The 15040-nt window shown below is 35.2% G+C and overlaps 1 protein-coding gene across 3 annotated transcripts; it reads right to left on the bottom strand.

Annotated features, from left to right (window-relative positions):
- Positions 1–312: 312 nt before the first annotated feature.
- Positions 313–14601, bottom strand: cab39 (calcium binding protein 39). 3 transcript variants are annotated; one of them, XM_006637599.3, is made up of 9 exons: positions 14368–14601; positions 7894–8048; positions 6549–6713; positions 5554–5672; positions 4640–4808; positions 4443–4502; positions 4016–4081; positions 3007–3150; positions 313–2438 (listed from the first exon to the last, which is right to left on the bottom strand). In XM_006637599.3, the coding sequence occupies exons 2-9, from the start codon at positions 8005–8007 to the stop codon at positions 2250–2252; spliced, it is 1026 nt and encodes a 341-aa protein (XP_006637662.2). In that variant the 5' UTR covers positions 8008–8048; positions 14368–14601; the 3' UTR covers positions 313–2249. The 3 variants fall into 3 exon arrangements, with proteins under 3 accessions (XP_006637662.2, XP_015216466.2, XP_015216467.2); XM_015360980.2 differs by lacking the exon at positions 14368–14601 and adding an exon at positions 14179–14248; XM_015360981.2 differs by lacking the exons at positions 7894–8048; positions 14368–14601 and adding an exon at positions 6971–7113.
- Between the last annotated feature and the right edge of the window lie 439 nt (positions 14602–15040).

The raw sequence follows: 15040 nt of genomic DNA, 5'->3' as shown, positions 1-15040 counted from the left end.
GAGTGGTACTTCCACATTTAGGAGAAAAAAAATCATTGGACACCACATTGATAAAAAAAGCGTAATGGAAAGAACACTTCCACCTACGTACAGCTCATTAACATTGCCACATAACAGCAAAATAATTTCACATGGAGTAAAGATTTTAAATCCATTCGAAACAGGCGACGATAACTGGAGTTGCCCCCTTCTCCTCTCTCTGTTCTAGTCACACATTAGCATGGCATTTAGAACACTATCAGCCTGCATATGCGATATATTGCAATTCACCAGAAAAACAGGACACAACAAAGAAAAACAGGATGAAATCAATTTGAATTTATTCAAAATTTATTTTTTGTAGTTGCTGTTGGGACCAGCCAGATTATTGGACAACTGAATAAATGCACTTTTGTACCTCCTGTAGAGTCACATCAATACACTGCAGAGTTCAGTGAAAAGTTAAACTTTTCTCTGAATTTATCCATTCTCCGATTTCTCACCACAGCTTGTAGTATGTAAAAATATTCCAGTACAGCAATTCTGAGAATATCATGCTATATTCAATTCTTCTGTGGAGCATGCTATTTAAATGTGCACTGTGAAATACTTATTCAGATCTTTGCTTTTTTTGCATATTACATACATCATGTTTCAACTGAAATATCTTAGGTTTTAACCTGTACGTTTAAATTTGTTTTACAGGCTTATCTTTCACTACATAATCAGTTTTTGTTCATTTCTGTTAAGATTGTACAACAGAAAAAAAAAATCAATAAATAAGTGTGTTATCAGTTTTATAATTTCAACTGTTAGTATCTTTTCTATTTTTAATAGTAGACTTTTAAAGTCTGGCTTATCAAACATTTCATAAACATCTATTTATTTCCCATGTTGGTTTGAAATAGAAAATGTGCTCCTTATCTTAGAGAGTAATGGAATATTTAATTTTAATGTAAAATTAACATTTCAATTTGAACTGAACACATTTTCTTATTTTTGGAAGTGCTCAAATGTCTTAATACTCCATGCAGTAGATTAAGTATATGTACTGGAATTTTTTACGGTTTTCAATTAGAATGACACATGGAACTGAAAGTCCTTTTTGCCACTGTAAAACACTGACACAGGAGAACTTGAAATACTTTTATTTAGGGACTATTAAAATGATAAAATAAATGATTTGGGCTTCATTTGGGCCTTGTTAGGGATCCAGTTTACTGGGTTCCAGTTTTTATTCACCTATTCTTAATGGCACCCCACAACCTAAGCAAATGCAGATGCTTCACGGTCACTAATTCTGTACCCCTCAAAAGCAAGTCAGCACCCTTTGCAATCTGCAAAAATATTCAATTATATATGCGCAGTCATTTGCAAAAAACAATAGGTTAATAGTTACAGACTAATACCATAACATTCTTCTGCTGTACAAATTTATTAATATCTTAAGAAGTTATGAGCTTTCTAAGGAGTTATGTACATAGGAAACCAGCAAACCTCTGTAATGAAACGTAAAGTCACTGCTATTTCTACTGTTTGAAAATGGATTCAATAAAAATAAACAAAAACCCTTAAAAGATTTCAGGTAATATACTGTCAATCATGACACCTTCAAAAAATACCTAGAAAGCAACAAAAAAAAGGCATATGTACATGTTCGGCCACTTCCCCCCCCCAACTTTCAAGATGTTCTTCTAAACACGTTTTATGAATTTTACCATTTTTTCCCAAACATACATGGTAGCTGCATGTTCCCATCTAATTACATTAAAGCACAATCTTACTTTAAATCAAGGCATAGAATTGCAGCTATATTCATACTGTAATGCACGTGCATTAAGGTTAGCACAGGTCACATGTGCTTAACGCTCGGCAAAAGAAAGCAGGTGCGAGTACACCGACATATCAGATTTTAAAGGCATGCAACCTCTCCATGTTCAGCTGCCAGTACCCTTCTTTTATAAACCCCATGCTACCTAGCGCTGTGCTTCCAGACATCTACGAGAGAGCATTCAAAATATAAAAGATGTCTACTGTGCTGTTTGAATGACAAAATTATTTTAGGAATATGTCCACATCGTGTTCTAATGTGCGATAAAGCAGCATCTATATTTTCTGAAAGTCAAAATAAGATGAAAAAGAAACAAAAAGAACCGTTCATTGAACAGCAGATTAGCAGGAATATTCCTCATGAATTGAATAAGGGTGTTTAATGTTCAATATCTTAACAGCAGCTGCTGATTTGACCGTTTCCATAATTAAATGGAGCTCTAAGCTTCCTGGGGAGCAGGTCTCTTCAAATCCCTGATTTGTTTCACCAAGTAGGTCTTTTCATCGTTGAACTGTTCGTCTTCGGTCCTATCATTCTGGAATTTGCTAAGAAACTCAATAAGTTTTGTCTGGTTCTTCAGCAAAATGTCTAAGATAGGCTGAGTCTTGTTTGGATTGGCTACAAACACCTGTATAAAGAAAGAGAAAAAAAAGTTAGGATTTCCCAATATCAGTGATACATTACATAGTAAGGACAATATCATTAAGTTTGCAGAACTATTAAACATCATCTGAAAACATTGGCATCACTTTGCTTTATGGGGAAATTGTTATTTTTCTGTAAAATGTAGAATCATTTTAAAAATTGATATACAGAGATTTTCTGAAAATAAGGAAAACTGTAAAATAATCTAATACAACTAAGTTAATGTACAATACAACTTTATTTTGCATCAAAATACATTTTTTGTTATGTACACATAAGGTATGAGACCAAAAAGTGCTCTTTTTGGACGAAGTTTTAGAATTGTTGTATGTTTCCACCTTGTGGAAATTGGGGGGAACTGCAGGAGTTAACTGTGTTTTTCACACCATTTGCAATGGCTAAACACCTCTATTTCACAGTGAATCAATAAGTACTTTCTGAAATATTTAATTAGATACAGTTTCAAAATGTGTAATAGCTTTCTTCAAAACACAGTTTTCATGAGAACTGAGAACTGTGCAGAGAAAACTGTCCTACATTCTCCTTGCTACCTTAAAGACATGGAAGGCCTCAAACTGGATGTTGCGACTCTTGTCTCGTAGTAAATTCATCATTAATTTCAGATTCTCCGGTTTGCTGATGTACTTCGTCATGATGGTGAAGTTGTGTCGGTCTAAAAGAAGTTCACCCAGCAACTAGGGAATTTTAAAAACAATTCAGGCAAAGATAGAGAATGCGGATATGTCTATGTAACGCCACCTTAACAAAATTACCGTTTACTATCAGTCCATTAAAATGTCACATACCAACTGTACACAACTTCATTACATTCTCTGAACACACTGCTGTTAACACTCTTAAATTATTATAAATCATTTAAATAATGTCCTTTCATGAAATCTCAAGCTTTTCATAATATAAAGCCAAAACAAATATGTATATACATATTAATAAATAAAACAATTAACAACCATTGTATAACATATAACAGTTTTAAGACAGGAAATGTTAGCACAAGCGGACTAGCAAGATCTAATTTGGGCCGACAGAAGATTCCACAGTCCTGGAGCAACAGAAAAGAAAGCTGTGTCCCAATCGATGAGAGCCTAATTTTGGGATGTGTAGGAATGCCAGAGTTCTAAAAGCGCAAATGTGTACTGTAGGTGTAAAGGGAGTGTTAACATTTCACTGATAGAGACAGAAGCCAAACCACTTAAGCCCTTATAAGGTAAGCAGCATTTGGCATTTTATTCTTAAATTTACAGGGAGTCTGTGCCAGCAAACTAAAACAAATGCTACGGTATGTGCGCATGCATTGCAGTTTTAGTACACATCCCTAATTTAGCTAATTTCTCAATCAGAAATATGCAATCTAGCTTTTATGTTAAAACTAGATTATCTAAAAGCCTTGAGTATAGCAGGGCTGCATTACCTCCATACTTTGTTGCTTCTACTTACAGCAAGAAAGCACACACAGAGCAACACAATTCTATAGTTCTTTAAAGACTGAGATACAGTACACTGAGAAAAAGTAAATGAATCTTGTAACAAGTTCCTTACCTTTAGAGACTGCCTCTTAGTCACATAGTTTTCTGAATGGAGCAGCTTCTCATATTCACTAAAGAACTGTTATACATAAGAAAGGAAAGCATTATATAAGACAATGGAATGACGTATAACAAACAGAATTAGCATTTGACTCCTGTATTGATACACAATGTAATAAAACACTTGCAATTTCAAATATCTGGCCAAAAACGTATTATTCTGAATGGAAACTATGCAATTTCAAATATCTGGCCGAAAACTTATTATTCTGAATGGAAACTATGCAATGTAAGTATAAATACATTACCCTTTAAGACCAGATACAATTTATAGCCATTCCTAAACTTAGTTCTGATAGCAACTTCACCACCAGAAAATGGAAGAAAATGTGTCTTCCGATATTATGCAAGCAAAACGAACATAAAAAACAACCACTTACTCTGTCATAATGCTGTTCCAGAAACTCGGCACTCAGTAGCTTGTGTCTTGTTAGTAAATCCTATAAGAAAATACAGGACTAAAATCAGCCATCCTATCTCATACTGCTATAGTAAATGTACATAAACCGTAATAGGAAATGTATTAAATGTGGTCATGTAATACTACTTTGTCATAGAAAAGGAAACATTTTCTTACTTTAAAAGTGGCAAATGCATCTGAAGCAATATCAAATGTTGACATTTCAACGTATCTGAAGAAGTCGTAGAACTGCTCAGACCATAGGATGATTTTGGCCAATGGTTCATGTCTGATGCACTCCCTTAGCATTATTCCACAATTCAAAGCAATTTCAGGAGATTCATACCTGTGTAAAAAATGAATGCAGAGCTCAGGAAATGAAATTAAGATAAAAAAGAAAAACATCTACACACAGCAAGATGCTTGGCAATATCATTAAGAACACAGAATTTATAAATCAAGGAAAATAATGTTATACAAATACAACGCATTAATAAGATGTAATTTGGAATTCTCTGTTCTGGTCACCACACTGCAGCAGTTACTAGTTGATAAAATGCCTCGGTCATTAAACGTCAAGCTTATTTTATAATAATAATAATAATAATAATAATAATAATAATAATAATAATAATAATTATAATTATTATTATTATAATTATTATTATTATTATAATTGCTTTTCTGGATACTCCACTCTGCTTTACAGGTAATGGGGACTCCCCTCCACAACCACCACCACCAATGTGCAGCATCCACCTGGATGATGCGACGGCAGCCATAGTGCGCCAGAACGCTCACCACACATCAGCTATCGGTGGGGAGGAGAGCAGAGTAATGAAGCCAATTCATAGAGGGGGATTATTAGGAGGCCATGATCGGTAAGGGCCAATGGGAAATTTGGCCAGGACACCAGGGTTACACCCCTACTCTTTTCAAGAAACGCCCTGGGATTTTTAATGACCACAGAGAGTCAGGACCTCGGTTTTACAAATCACAAATAACAGAACAAATGTGAAACTTGTCAGTCTTTCCTTTTAAAAGAATGGAAACTATTTAAAAAAGTGAAAGTACAAGATGTTTTAACACACCCTTTTAACAACATGAACAATATATTCTGTTGGGTACAGATGTATTCTACTGTAGGGGTCCTTGTACCAATTTGTCTTCTGAGAATGTTGTTGAAGATCTGAGCAACATCTTTTTTACCCTGTTTTAAGAAAAAAATAAAACAGAAGAGAAGAATATGAATAAAACTGTGGTTAACCATAAGTGGCATAGTTGTAAGAAATTTATTTTTTCTGGCACAAGTTGAATGTTGCAGAAGCAGTACAGTTTTAGCACATAACTTTTAATATTCTGCAATAAATTAAATGGCTCCTAAATACTTTCATGTACTTTATTTTAATGGTACTGACATTTTAACTGCTTCCCTATTTGTCCAAGCCTAAATGTGGTTACAATGCATCTGAGGAAGGAATAAGTAAGAAACAAAGATCTACTCAGAAATGACACATGAGTTAAAATATAGAAATGGGAAGAGAACATATGAAAACATTCAAAGCCTGAATTCCATCAAATAGAGAAGGAATTCTGACAAAATATCTGATGTATAGCACTTACAAGTTTAGGCATGAAGTCAATTAATACATTTGTTTAACTTTAACTTTAGTTTTAACTTAAACACTACTTTGTAAAAATGTAGCATTATTCAAATATCCATTATTCAAAATGGGCAGCTGCGTCAGCATGCATAGGCTGCAAAGGAACAAAAAGGTTCATTCCATGCTGAAAAGAGAAGAAAAGAAACACGTTTCGGCTGTGGAGACTTCGGGTGTCACCTGAAGAAGGCTCCACAGCCAAAACATTGTTCCTTTTCTTCAATTTCATGGTCACTAAAACATTCTGCATAAAAACATACCAGACAATAATGAAACAATGAATACCTCAATATGCTTAGACATAATTTTAAAAATATTATAATATGCTAATGTTAATATAGAAGTCCTACTTCTTATTAAGGAGATCCCTCATGCAGTATGAACAAAAAGGCATGGAAATGTGGAGTTCTTTAAGTGCAGTTTACCTCAAAGTCGATGAGCTGTAAATCTGCTATTAAAGTGCTAAGAAGGCCGCTGTTGTACAATTCCTGGGCAAGCTGTGCCACAGCTTCTGTCTGAGGCTCCTTCTCATTTGTGCCATACAGGATTTCTTTCATAGCCACAAGATTCTTTGAGACCTCTTCTGTTGCCTAATCACAAAAACAAACAATCGACAAAAAGAATTGGATAAGTAACGATATCAAATACTAACAGAATTTAGATCTAAACAAAATTAAAAGATTTGGCTAACAGAGAAAAAAACAACACTGAAATGTATTTTTAAGACACACAACACTGCATGCGGCCTTTAGGATTCTAGGTTTGGCTTTCAACTCTGAACTGTTCCCACTGTTTTCTAAGAAGTAGACCTCTTGAAAGTTAAAAGAAGTTACATCAAAACACTGACCTTGATGGACCTCATTCTGCTCTCCACATGATTGTTTAATTAAGTTTGCACAAAGGGATAGCTTTCACTTAATTTGATTTAAAATCATGCAATGACAATATTTTTTATGAAGACATCAGACATCAGCGCTCGCAAGAAGGACTGAAAGGCAAAGAAGGGAAACCGATTCTAGGTGTACAGCTGAAATGTAACTAGTTCAAAACATGTTCTGTAGCAGTCTGATGTAACTGATGGTGTAACTCCCAACAGATTTAGAAAGGGAAGATCTTGTTGAATTAGCTTGTTAAAATTATTCAAAGGAAAAACATGAACATTTAACAATAAAGCACACAAATATCGTATTTAAAATTCCATGAGGCTACTGATAACTTACCTCATAAAATGTTTATTTTTTTAATTGAAAACCTCTGAAGTTCAAATTAATGCATGCACATGGATTATTAACAAACAGGAAACAGCAAATCATCTTAAGGGGCATCTAACCGGGCAGATGTAAGCAATGGTGTACTGCGGGATCCACTTTAAGACCACAGCTCTTCCTGATCTATGCCAATGATTTGGACTATTTGTAACCAAATTAGATAAATTAACATATCTAGACATATCTATAATGCATACATAAAATTACACTAATTGTTGGTATGAATACAATCAAAAACACACTCATCAGACATAGGGTCCATCTACCCTCAAAGCTGAATTTTCAGTGACTATATACACCTTTTACTTAAGACTGGGTTTGAAACTGCAGACTTCAAAAGAACAATGAATTCCGTTCAGCTGCATTCATTTAACATTCTTCAAGACAGTCTTCGGAATGTAATGGTTCATTTATCTAGTTAGAGGAGACCAGTTAAACTTCTTAATTTCGCAAAATCTTTTTAAGGTATGCACAAGGTAAGACGGCACTGTTTTGACTGTACCTTTTCTGCCTTTTTGTCCGAGATATCTTGTTTTTCCAAAACGGACATACTGTCCTTCAAGTTTTTCACAATGTCTGCGGGAGACTTGTGAGACTTGCCAAAAGGGAACGGCATGGCTGTCGATAGCAGAGTCCTACTAACAGCACACTGTCCACCTGTGGAAATGGGAGCCCAATAAAACAGACGTTAAGCAAGACGGCATCAAAAACAACAGTCATTGTTAAGGATGAAAAATATTCTATCAGAAAGAACATGTTTACTATATAAAACAGGTATTATTCAAACACAAGAAACATGATGGATTTAGCTTTATTTCCTGATATGTGAAATCTCAAACTATGAACTTTAATCAATTAGCAAAGTTAATTGGAAAAAATAGGCCAACCACAAATGCTTTTTCAACAAATATGAACTTGTGTTGTGGTATCTTCCACTCACAGAAAATGAGTGATTTTCTATCAAAAAAAAACATTTTATATGGCACAATAACATCTTCAACTTATTAATATTTTGAGGAATATGTCTTATTTCAGAAACAAAGTAGAATTTGTTTAACCACCACGGTGTTTGTATAGTGTACTTTTTAAAAAAAAACATTTTAGTAAGCACAGGCTTAAAACATTAGATTTTGTACTGTTCTGTTATGTAACGTATGTTATTCTTCATTAGTGCATTCAATCTCAATTTAAAGAGTTCAGCTGTGGTCAGTTGCCAGGACACAGTTCTACTTATTGTTGTGTAAACTGCCTTTCTCAATAGCAAAACCTCCACAAAAGTTATATTGTAATAAATCAAGTCAACTTGAGACATTTTGATGAGAGCCAATACTGTCGATACTTTTCATTTTTCAAACAATGATTTTAAGTCTAGGACTATATATTTTTTCTTAAACAGTTTCATAACATGAAATCTTTGTTAAATATAGAAGATGAGTATTTTTTCACCACTTTTTAAATTCAGGATGTATAGGCTACATTGCAAAATAGCCTGATTCTACAAAGCACAAAAGAGTGGGTGTTGAACTCTGTCCCTCAAGTCTCTGCTCCTGGTTTGGATTCCAAGGGTTACAGAACATACTAGTAATCAGTTACTTAATATAGGAAGAACAGGGCTTTAATAAATCATCTCATCACATGGTGGTCATTACAATTGAAACCTCATGCCTTACTCCATCCGCAAAACAGAGTTCTATAATTATAGCAGCACTGCAAACATACTGCAAGTAAACAAACTGTGCAAATATTATTGCATTTTGAAAAAACAATCTTGGAGGACACCATACATTATCTGAACAAAATATGAATATCTGACTTGTGAAACATGAGAACTTCAAAATGACAAACTCATAATACAGGATGATATCATGCATCACAAAGAATTATACTTTTCTTTAAAAACAAGCCTCGAATCTCATTTTTGATGCACTGTTTCACACTTGCACCACCTTTTCAAATTCCTTTTGAAATCTCTACACATGGCCTACAAGGAAGACTAACACTCCTTAAAATAAAGAATTACCAAATCACTTATTTCGAAAAACATTAATAAGATTTTATCCAGTAAAATAAGATGAGTCTAACTTAGTGCTTTCCTGGATAACATCAGAGACAGAATGCATCACTTATATAATCTTAAAACACTAATAAACTTACTCTAAAAAAAATACTGGCAAGTGCAAGCTTAGTTATACTGTATGTTTCAGCTTACGGGTGCTTTTAATTTGATATTTCAACATGGCTGGTGCTAGCAGTTCCTCTTACACAACCAGGGCTTGTTCAACAGAGAAGTTTACCTGTGATAAAACCTCCCCTCTACGATTCTATAATGTCTTTGATGAATGCAAGAGCATTTTAAAAAATCATCTTACTATTGCAAGTGACAAGAGGGGGTGGGAACTGAAATTAATTTCTAAATATGGTTAATCTCTGTCTTCACAATGCAAATGTGCCTGCTCATAATTATTAATATTATCTATACAAGGTTCGGCTACACTTTCATTAAAATATATAAAGAACCGGTATTCTTTAAGTCAACATTTCTTTGGTTTAATTACACAGTCCAAAATGTAATGACTGTTGACTGACCAATACATCAAAAATGTTAAGCTGATGTTTTATAGAACTCACTCCCACATCATTACAAGTTGTGAAGTATTCACAATGACCCAACATAAGAGCAGAATGCTTCCACTGAGATTACTCTGGGTATCCCAGTGGATGTTAGCAGCTCATTAATCAATACAGTGACTGCCCAAATCTACAAGTTAGTCAATCATATTTTAAAAACCTGGACTTCCAATATATTCTTTAAATAGCTTGACAGTTTGTATATCAGAAAGCACTTCAATCAACTAGTCTCATCAAGTTGGGAATATCAGGTAAATAATCATGATTTATGCTTATTGTGTTCTCTGTGAATTAATGCTTCTCTGTGAATCGAGACAGCTTTAAAAATCACTCCGAAAAACAGACCTGTATTCCAGGAACCTTCTACAAGCAGGCTACATAGTATCATCACATTCATCCTCATCATCAAATTGATACTGATTTCATTCCCTATTACTCTTCCATAAGGGTCTGTTTAGCAATCCCCTTAAAGACTGCCTGTCACTCGATTCATACTCTCACCAACTTTTCTCATGAATGCGAGTCTGAAATAGTCAGTCAGGGTATGAATGCCTCAGTGTACAAATCCCATAAAAGCGCATAAATATACTGTACTGAAATTACCAAAACTTATTTTGAGTAGCAGTCAACATAGTGGAGTGGTGGTAAAAACCTGGATTCTGTTCTAGGCTGGGTTACCTACTGTTTAGAGTTTGCATATACTTTTTAGGTTTGTAGGAGTTTTGGACAGATGCTCATGTCCTCTCACTGTCCCCAAACATGCTGCCTAGGTTTTCTGTTGACTCTATAAGTTATTCCAATGTGGATGTAACACCTGGGACAAAAACGCACCATAGGTGCCCTATGTTTCTAGAATAAACCCCCAATTGTCAAGTCCTTTACCAGCCATAAAAGGGTTGGTTTCATATTATGCATGGATGGTTTTAAGTAACACAGGAATGCATTACCAAAGACAAGAATTTCCTCAAGCATGCAATTATGCATTTATGGAATACTTTGTAGAAAAACTGCATTTTATTCATACTGCTTTTTGAACATAAAAAACAAAAAACTACTCGAACCCAGTGTGATGGGCCTCAAACACAACTTAGTGCAAAAACAGACCACAGTAGAAAACAGGTAAAATGTCTTCCAATAGGTTCCCAAAAAATACTTCCTTTTAATCTGAGTACTTTCTAAAAGTAATTCCTTATCTACAAGAGCAACATGTACTTACAAAATAATTAACCAAACTGCATTCTTTAGATAATGCAGTACTGGATCTACTATTAAAGATGTAAATGCAAGGATATTCAACATTTGTTTAAAAAGATTTTGCCCAGAATTCTCTCACTGTGCAATTTTTGTATTGACCAGCAGTATCAAAGGCTCACACATTTACAAATGCAACCAATCACACTTATAATAATGTTATTGTATATGATTAATCTTGTAAACTTTAGTGGCAAACTGTTAACCAACTGTTCAGTCTTCTGGGAATATAGAATATATTGTGAATCTTTTAACCAGATAAAACAGATGACAAAATCTTATAATCTTTAATGTTCTTTAAACTCATAGCTGTGCAAGCTGTATGAAGTTAAAGATAAACAACAATCAATTCAGCACCCAAAAGGCATTCTGTAGCTGCGAATTGATTCTCCATTGTTTTCACTGAACCCCTACAGGTCCTGCTTTAAAACATATTACTATGAGCATTATAATGAGGCTATTTTCTGGATAAGGACAGGCAGCAATTAGAATTAAGTTGTGTTTTGGAAAAATAACATACCATTTTTAGGCTAGCAAAACAAAACTGCTTAAAAGATAAACTCATGATAGGTCCAGTGGCTATTTTAACTAAATTTTTGCATGCTTATACACAAGCTGAATCATGTCATGCAAGTTTCACAGAGGTGGTGATAGAGACTGGTTTTCCAAAATGCACAAGACCACTTCTTTACTGTAGCCTCCAACTATATGCTGAAAGTCAGTACACACAGAATTGTACATTCCTACTGTAAAAATGTTGAGACAATTAAACCAGGAATGGCCAACTGTGGAACTCAAAATAGCAACACCCAGTAGTGTTTAACAGATCTGCAAATTACTTAATTAAATAAATCACCTGCTTAAGTGGCCAGCACAATTATTCCAAGCATTTAGAAACAGCTGATATAAGGATGACCCATAAGACCTGCTGGACAGTTGTATATCAAGGTTGACAACCTTGATATTAACTGAGCATTTAACTTATATGGGCTTCATTTTATTTTTACCATTTGTAATGTTCGTATTTAAAGGAACTCTTGTGACATGTTTTTATCTATTGAAAAGATGCGATTCCTCTATAACATCTAATAGCAAATAGAAAAGTATAACTAATGCTCATGATTATAATCACAGTGCCTTAGCAAAATATAAAGCATCCACAAATGTGTGCAGCATCATTCCTGTGTACTTCATAAAGGTCCAATTATCTTTAGATTAATACCCAATACAACATTTTTGCATCATATTTCTGAATGTATACACAGCTAGCTTGGCTTCTTTTACATAAAAAGCTTAGGCTTAATGTGTACAATCTATAGGCGTGTGACAGGATGTTGGTCATACATATGGCATAATGTAATCACTTTGGTCTTCTATTTCAACAAATTAATCTGTTATAACATCAAATCTCTCACTGGATATTTTGCCTTTATCCTTACAGATGGAGGTCATTTATTTCAAGATAATCTCTTCTGCTTCAACGCCTCAGTCAACACAATCAAAAATGTCTTGAGTCAAAAGCTATACGAGCTCCCATTTTAGTTTACAAGTTCTGTGCATTTTGTTATTTTTGTATGAGCTGACATTTACAAAACGGAATAATTATAAGTGTGGTTTTGCTCAAAGGTTATTAAACCCATAAATACCACAACAGCAGAACAACAAGAAACCTCTTATCATTGAGCTCAATTAGTCACTCTATAATATGTAAAGGGGGACAACCACAATTACATTTCAAGTGTAGCACAAAATCATACAGGAACAAGTTATGGAAATGGCATAAACAAATAGAAAGACTAATGACTGCTTCAATAAGATAACACATTAATCTTTGTTATATGCATTTCAAATGACTGTACCACATAAGCTCATTAAAATCAAGCCTTGATAGGTTTTCGTTCTAGAGTGGTATTTAGATAAGACTTGAAAGCAGGATGTCTAAAATGACACACCATTTATTTTAATCGTTTAAACGACATTCCACGTTGTATAAATAGCATGACTTCATTTTGCCTTTGAATACAAAACATACGGCACCTCATTTACTGCTACCAATAGGCAAGACGGACAGAAAGTCGAATTTAGCTTGCTAAACCAATTATTCCTACACCACGGCCTGAACTTTGAACCACGAGTGTTTGGTTTACGCAGATCGCTACATTTTCCTTGCCTGTTACACCCTTTTGCTTCATAGCGTTGCACAACCTCAACTTCAAGCTCAAAAGCAATATGTTACGCGTTCAGTTTTCAGACGGTGGCAGGTAATTTGACAAATATGGCACTGAGTTTTCGTCCAGCCCTAGACAATTACAAATCACAGCGGAAGGTGGTAATCAAAAGATGACCACGTACGCATATAATAAATAAAAAACACTAAAGGAAATGAATACATACGAAGGCTACATAGGTAATGAAGGAGCTATGTGCTGCATGTGCGCAGTATGTACCAGGCTTACCAATCGTGCTCGGTAGTCATTTTAGGGAAAAACAGAAATATACACCTTCAACGCTAAGTTGTTGCACCCTAGCAGGAAAAAAAAAAACACACAAAACAGAAATTGGAGACAAGATGTGACAGTCGTCTCTAAACAGCAGTAGCTGATACTCTGTTATCGGTTTGCTGTGGTTTATTTCACTCCAACAGCTGATTTGCAAATTCGCAACTGTAAGAAAAACAGCCATTTGGTATTGCATCGCCCAGAATCGTTAACTTATATGAATACATCAATCACAACACAGGAAAGTCCCAGCAGTGCACACTGCACCGTGTGCTGGATCCAATCTGACCAGCAGGCCTCAAGCAACCGGGCCTTAAGAAAAAAAAATGCTCTGCTTGTTTAAATCTCCGCACAAAGACAGCACAACTACAGACTGTTACTTTTTCCATCTAAATGATGCGAACACAAACCAGTTTATTCTCCAAAGTGAGGACTCACGGACATAGACCCGCTGCGCTGTTTTTCTTTTTACACCACACAATTTTCCTCTTTTCTCGCCTAAAAGAGCACACTGACAGGCCTGCAAGACGAGAGAGAGAGAGAGAGGGGAAAAAACTTCGCTGTTTGCATGAGATAGTAAATATTACTCTGCAACAAACCTTGCAAACACGACCCGTCTTCCTTGGTCTCCGAGTGTTTTGGAATCGCAGAAGCAAGTGAGGAGAATGGCAGGGGTTGATACCGCCCGGTTTTCCTTAATTTACTGCCCCTCCGTGATTATACTTTTAGTTTATTTCCTAGTTCTCCCTGCAGCTGGATGTAACTGTGCGAATTCTCAGTGCAGTGCTGTTTCTATTTCCGCTGTGATACCGAAAAGGCCGCTCTCTGCTGCCATCGCCCGCCCGCCAGTGTCATAGCAACAACACTGCGCAGCCACCGTGGGGTCTGCGCCGCCAGTCTCTAGTCGAAATGTTTCCTCATTCCTCGAGTACTACGAATGCCAGTATGACCCAGTCCAGCAAACCTTTATTGTTTGCAGGCAGTTGAGGATTTCGATATTTTATTGAACTGTTTAATAGGAAATTTCGAAAAAGAGCATTTATGTACAGTAAATGTATTGGTCATTCTGGGTGAATTTCACATTCATAAATCAAAACGGTCTAATAATACTCCCCTTTTTAGTACTTTTGAGGTGGAGTTGAAACACTAAATTCGATAAAAAAGGCTGAAGCAAGAAAACATTTGATATATGTAAAAAATACCATTTGATCACATAATTTACTTTACCTCCGGCAGTTCATTGTTTTTTTTTTCTGTTTGTGTTTTTTTCTC

Source organism: Lepisosteus oculatus, chromosome 13 (assembly GCF_040954835.1).
Source record: "Lepisosteus oculatus isolate fLepOcu1 chromosome 13, fLepOcu1.hap2, whole genome shotgun sequence".
In the NCBI taxonomy this organism is placed as follows: Eukaryota; Metazoa; Chordata; class Actinopteri; order Semionotiformes; family Lepisosteidae; genus Lepisosteus; species Lepisosteus oculatus.
The sequence above is the reverse complement of the archived record's forward strand: the minus strand, read 5'-3'. Positions and strand labels throughout refer to the sequence as shown.

What these genes read in the sequence shown, in the direction of transcription:
- cab39 (XM_006637599.3), bottom strand. Translation starts at nt 8,007, where the DNA reads ATGCCGTTCCCTTTTGGCAAGTCTCACAAGTCTCCCGCAGACATTGTG. An exon ending in ATGCATTTGCCACTTTTAAA is followed by an intron (nt 4,503 to 4,639) that starts GTAAGAAAATGT and finishes ATTTTCTTATAG; the next exon opens with GATTTACTAACAAGACACAA. An exon ending in AGGCCTTCCATGTCTTTAAG is followed by an intron (nt 2,439 to 3,006) that starts GTAGCAAGGAGA and finishes TTCTTTATACAG; the next exon opens with GTGTTTGTAGCCAATCCAAA.